Here is a 5,341-nt window from a genome sequence, read left to right as displayed (position 1 = left end):
AACTCAAAGGCAGGGAGGGGGGGCCCGACCAGGGCCCAGGCTGGGGAGGAGCCTGCAAACAAGGTACATGTCCTTAACCGGAATCGAACCCAGGACCCTTTGGTCCACAGCACGACACTCTATCCACTGAACCAAACCAGCCACGGCTGACTCAGCACTTTTGTGTCTGTGTAAAATCCTGTGTCTGGTGTAAAAGAGAGAAAGGGAGCGAGGGCACTCATTGCTAGAAAGTGAGGGCAGCTTAGGGGTTTAGCTCAATGGATAGAGCATTGGCCCGGGTTCAATTCCGGTCAAGGGTATATGCCTGGGTTTTGGACTCCACCCCCAGTAGGGGGCATGCAGAGGCAGCCAATCAATGACTCTCTCTCATCATTGATGTTTCTATCTCTCCCTTTCCCTTCCTCTCTGAAATCAATTAAAAATATTTATACACCACACACACACACACACACACACATTAAAATAACCAGAAAGTGAGGGGACTCATTGCCTTTTAAAATCTGCTCAAGCATTTAGGGCTTTCGTTCATTTAGTGTATGTAGTCTTATTGAATGCTTACTATTAATTCAGTCATTTTATTGATACAAGCTCTTCATGCATACAGTACCAAGCACATACATTCTACTGCTTATTCATATACTGAATACCTACTATTCACAGCGTTTTAAGCATTAATTAAGCACAAAAGACCCTTCTCTTTACTTATCAACCCCCAACGTCTACCAATGACAGCTAACTTCACTGAGCACTTATTGGTACCAGACAGCTTTAATTTCTTATATCTGATCTTCGCTGATGAGATAGGTACCACCCTTAGTCCCCACTTATAGACAAGGAAACAGAAGCACAGAAAGGCAGTGCCTGTGTAAGGCTGCACGGTGAGTAGAACCCAAGTTCTCTGGCTCCAGAGTCCATGCTCTTTATTTTTTTAAAGATTTTCAGAGAGACAGACAGAAACATCAATGTGAGAGCGAAACATCATTCAGCTGCCTCCTGCATGCCCCCAACCAAGGATTGAGCCTACTACCCGGGCATGTGCCCTGACTGGCAATCGAACCAGCAACCTTTTGGTGCATGAGACGACAGCCAACCCATTGAGCCACACTGGCCAAGGCAAGTCCATGCTCTTGGTTCCTCTGCTACACTGGACCTCTACTGGGGCCCAATCTTCAGATCCTCATTCAGCAAACCTTTACCAACTGTCTACTATGTGTTAGGCCCTGTGCTAGACACTGGTGATGGCAAGGTGGGGTCTCAGCCCTGGAGGGGGTCAAAGCACCTGGCTAGACGCCAAGGAATAGGACAGTCTTGGATCCCGCCTTCTAGGAGCCACCATTCCTGGGAAGAAATAACGCACGTTTCTACACCAGACTCACAGTCTAGAAAGCATCTCAGAGAAGATTTAATAAAGTTCTGTGACAACTCCCAGTCAGGACACATTACCTGCAGGAGTGAAGGGAAAACTGGAGAGAATCTGTAGAGGTGTATGAGATGGGGTTTGAAAAAAGGGTAGGAATTGGAGGGGGCCTGGATGTCCAAGCAAAGGCTGGTGGCAGGAGGACACAAAGGATGTATGGGGAGCAGTGGGAACACCCGGGCGCTCTCCCAGATTCCCTTCCAGCTGCACCCCCACAGGGCCCACGCGTACCTTCCCTTTGAGGAGCTGCTGGATCTCGGGCACATAACTCTCAGAATCCGTGGCGATGTAGACAGACCGGGCCTTCTGGGCCCACACCCAGACCTCTACGGCCCGCTTGATTTCCTTCAGGTCTGGGAGGCACATAGTCATGGTGAGAGGGGTCGCTGAGTTGCGGCTGTAGCCCACACACTGCGGAGAGGCCATGAAGTGCGAGTCCGCAGTCCCATCCTTCAGCATGGCACAGGCGTTCTTCTACGGGGTGGGGCCGGGGGGACAGAGTTAGGAACAGCAACTGGCCTGGAACCCCAGAAGCCAAAGGTGGTAAGTAGAAAAAAGGCAGGCTCAACTATGTTTTTTGTTGTTTTTTTTTTAAAGCATCGAGGGAAGAGGGAAATGCATCAAAACAGTAACAGTTGTTTCTGGGGAGTGGGATATTGGCTTTTTATAAAGTTGGTTTTTCTTTGTGGTTTTTTTTTTTTACTGGTTTTACTGCATTATCTGGGACTTCCAGTCGAATTCTGAACCGGGGTGGTGATAATTGGAAGCCTTATCTGATTTCTGACTTCAGTGGGAACAGGTCTGATAGCTCCCATGAAGTACGTGTTTGCTGTGGGTTTGAGAGAGATAGCCTTTATCAAGTTAAGGTGGGTCCCTTCTATTCCTGCTTGGTTAAGAGTTTTTTTAAATCATAAATGAGTGTTGACTTTTCTCAAATGCTTTCTTGGCCTCTGTTGAGACGATTATATGATTTTTCTTCACTGGGTGTTAATATAGTTAATATATAATTGCATTCCTAGGATAAATTTTACTTGTATGGATTTTACTTGCTGATCTCTTACTTAGGATCTGTGCATCTTTGTTCATGAGTGAGAATGGGCTATATACTTTTCTGAGTTGACCTTACCTGAGTTTGGTATTAGTGCTATGCTAGCTTTATAAAAAATAGCATCTTCTCTCTTTTTATGTTCTAAGAAAGCACAGATGAGAACTATCTGTTCTTGAAGGTTTGACTGAAACTACTCATAACGTATTCTGGGTTTGGCTTTTCTTTGTGGAAGTGGGGCAGGAAGGGGGTCTAGTGGGTACATGTGTGCTTACCTTCTCAATTGACTCTGAATGAATTTTGATCTAATTTCTATATTTTTCAAGTCTTTAATAATGAGTATTTCTAACACATATGCATATATTTATCTGCTTATGTAAACTAAGGAGACTATATTACTCCTGTTATTTTCACACAGAGGATAATCTCATGAGGCTTCTGCACATTTAAGCAGCCTCCAAATTCAGAGGATGACATCTTCATTTCTTGGGAGCCCCACCCACTCTCCAGAACTTGTTTTTAACAAGTAGACTATTGACTAAACACTGAGCTGGGACAGAGGACTACTGGAGTATGAGTCTGAGCTCTCTGGCTTGCTGCCTGACCCAGAGTCTAGCTTGATACTTCAGTTTATCCATCTGCAAAACCAGGATCAAAATGGCAACTTAGAACAAAAGCTGGCAAGCAAGCTCTTTGGAGCCACATGTTTGACGTGTCTATGGCAGGATCATGAGATATAGTGGGAACTCTCATGGCTGGGACTTGGTACAATGGGTTCAGTGTTCAATCCCCGAGGCATGAGCCCTGCTCAGGGACATGTCCGACCCATCCAGGAGAGAAAGGGAAAGTTACCCAGTCGGAGCCAATGCGTAGGTGAATAGCGACATAGGGCTGGATGAGGTGGGTGTGGATCAGGGCCTCTCCTGTCTTCACCATCTCGTCTGACCATACCATGTACTTCTGCAGTGGCCTGTGCTCTTCCCGGACAGGGAACTGGGCTGGGGCCCCTGGCAGGGCCAGCACTGGATGTTCCTCTGGAGAAAATCTAAGACCAAAACACAATGAGGGGAAGTCAGACAGAATGCACAGAGAGCCTGGCTATCACCCCCACGGGAAGAAGGATGGTGTTACACCATGTCCTAGAGACGCTGTTCAGAGGCGCCTTTAACATGCAAGAAGCATGAGAGGTTGTGAAACCCCAACGGGCTGATAAGAAACTGTGGCGGCGGCGGCGGCGGCAACAGGCACAAAATGCAATACTGTCCCGCCGCCTGGAATTTACAACCTTCTTTGCTTGTTTAACAATTAAAAATTTCCAGTAGAGCATTCCAATCTTTTGTATATCATGCTGGCTTCCAATCTGTGGTGTGGTAATTCACTCCAGGGTGTGGTGTCTGGACGGAGCCTTGCCCTTTTACCCACATGGCGGGATTGGGATGTGCAGCTGCTTCCAGAGGGCAATGCACAGGCCACACTCACAGGGAATATGTACTTTGAATCAGCTCATTCACTCAACACTTCACACATTTACTGATTGCCTACTATGTGCTGGAGCCCAGGGGAGAACAAGACAGGCACGGTCCTTGCCCTCATGGAAAGCATCAGAGTTCTACAGATGCCCATCATCAGACCTCCCTCAAAGGCTCTTCTCCCCCTGAACACGATGCACCTTGTAATTACTTCAACCTATCTTTTCTGGACTCACGCTTCTGAAGTAATGCCTCCCTGTGCTCAGAGCAGTATCTGGAACACATAAGAGCTCTACTAAGATTTGCTGACTGAAGGGATGAGGAGCAAACCTGTGTTCCTCTCGTAACTAAGCCCAGACCTATCCCAGCAAATGAATTCTGCTACCCCATAAACTTTCAAATGCCAGATGTCTGCAGCCTTCCTCCTTCCACCTGTCACGCCTTCCCTCACTAGGCAAAACCCTGTTCTTAAAATTATGACACAGGCACAGCACTCTGGAAAATGGTTTGGCAGTTTCTCATAAAACTAGACATGCAACTACCATACAACCCAGAAATGAAAACCTATGTTCACACAGGAACCAGCAGATGAATGTTCAGAGCAGCTTTATTCATAAAAGCCAAAAACTGGAAACTCAGATGTCGTTCAGTAACTGAATGCTTAAACGCACTGCAGTGCATCCAACCAATGGAACACTACAGCTATAAAAAGGAACAAACTATTGTTTTCAGGCAACTTGGATGAATCTCAAGGGAATTATGCTGTGTGAAAAAAGCCAATCCCAAAAGATTACATACTGTATGACTCCACTTATATAACATTTTTAAAATGACAAAATAGGGAAAAGAACAGAAATAAAACTAGATTAGTGGTTGCCGGGGCCTATGGTGTGTGTGCATATGTTTATGAATATTTAGGGAGGTAGGTAGGTATTGTTATAAACTGGCCACACAATGATCTTATGTAGAACTGTTTGATATCTTGATTGTGGTGGTAGATACATGAACCTACCCGCATGATAAAATTGAATAGAACTAAATACACACGCCACACACACACACCATACACACACACACACACACACAAAGTGAGTACAAAATGAGAAATCTGAGTAAGATGGGTGGATTGTGTCAATGTCCTATAATACTGTCCTAGAATACTGTACTATATATAGTTCTGCCAAAAGTTACCTTTGGAAGAAACTGGACAAAGGGTACATGGGATCCCTCTATATTATTTCTTATAACTACATATGAATCTACAATCTCAATAAAAATTTCACTTAAAAATTACAAAATATTTCAAATACAGGAAAACACAGAAAATAATCCATATACCTAGAACCCAAATGAGCAGGTATTAATACTTTGCTTCAGATTAAAAATATACATACACCTAAAAAAGCTCTA

At 45.0% G+C, this 5,341-nt stretch overlaps 1 protein-coding gene across 1 annotated transcript in view; it reads right to left on the bottom strand.

The window, feature by feature from the left end:
• The window catches only part of POFUT1 (protein O-fucosyltransferase 1), a 21,462-nt gene that overhangs the window by 2,932 nt on the left and 13,189 nt on the right, over positions 1–5,341 (bottom strand). Inside the window, exons 6-7 of the mRNA XM_006767888.2 lie at positions 3,315–3,507; positions 1,649–1,891 (exon numbers count right to left, since the gene is read on the bottom strand). Coding sequence (XP_006767951.1) covers positions 1,649–1,891; positions 3,315–3,507 — 436 coding nt within the window. The remainder of the gene's footprint in view (positions 1–1,648; positions 1,892–3,314; positions 3,508–5,341) is intronic.

Source organism: Myotis davidii, unplaced genomic scaffold (genome assembly GCF_000327345.1).
Source record: "Myotis davidii unplaced genomic scaffold, ASM32734v1 scaffold562, whole genome shotgun sequence".
Lineage (NCBI taxonomy): Eukaryota > Metazoa > Chordata > Mammalia > Chiroptera > Vespertilionidae > Myotis > Myotis davidii.
The sequence above is the reverse complement of the archived record's forward strand: the minus strand, read 5'-3'. Positions and strand labels throughout refer to the sequence as shown.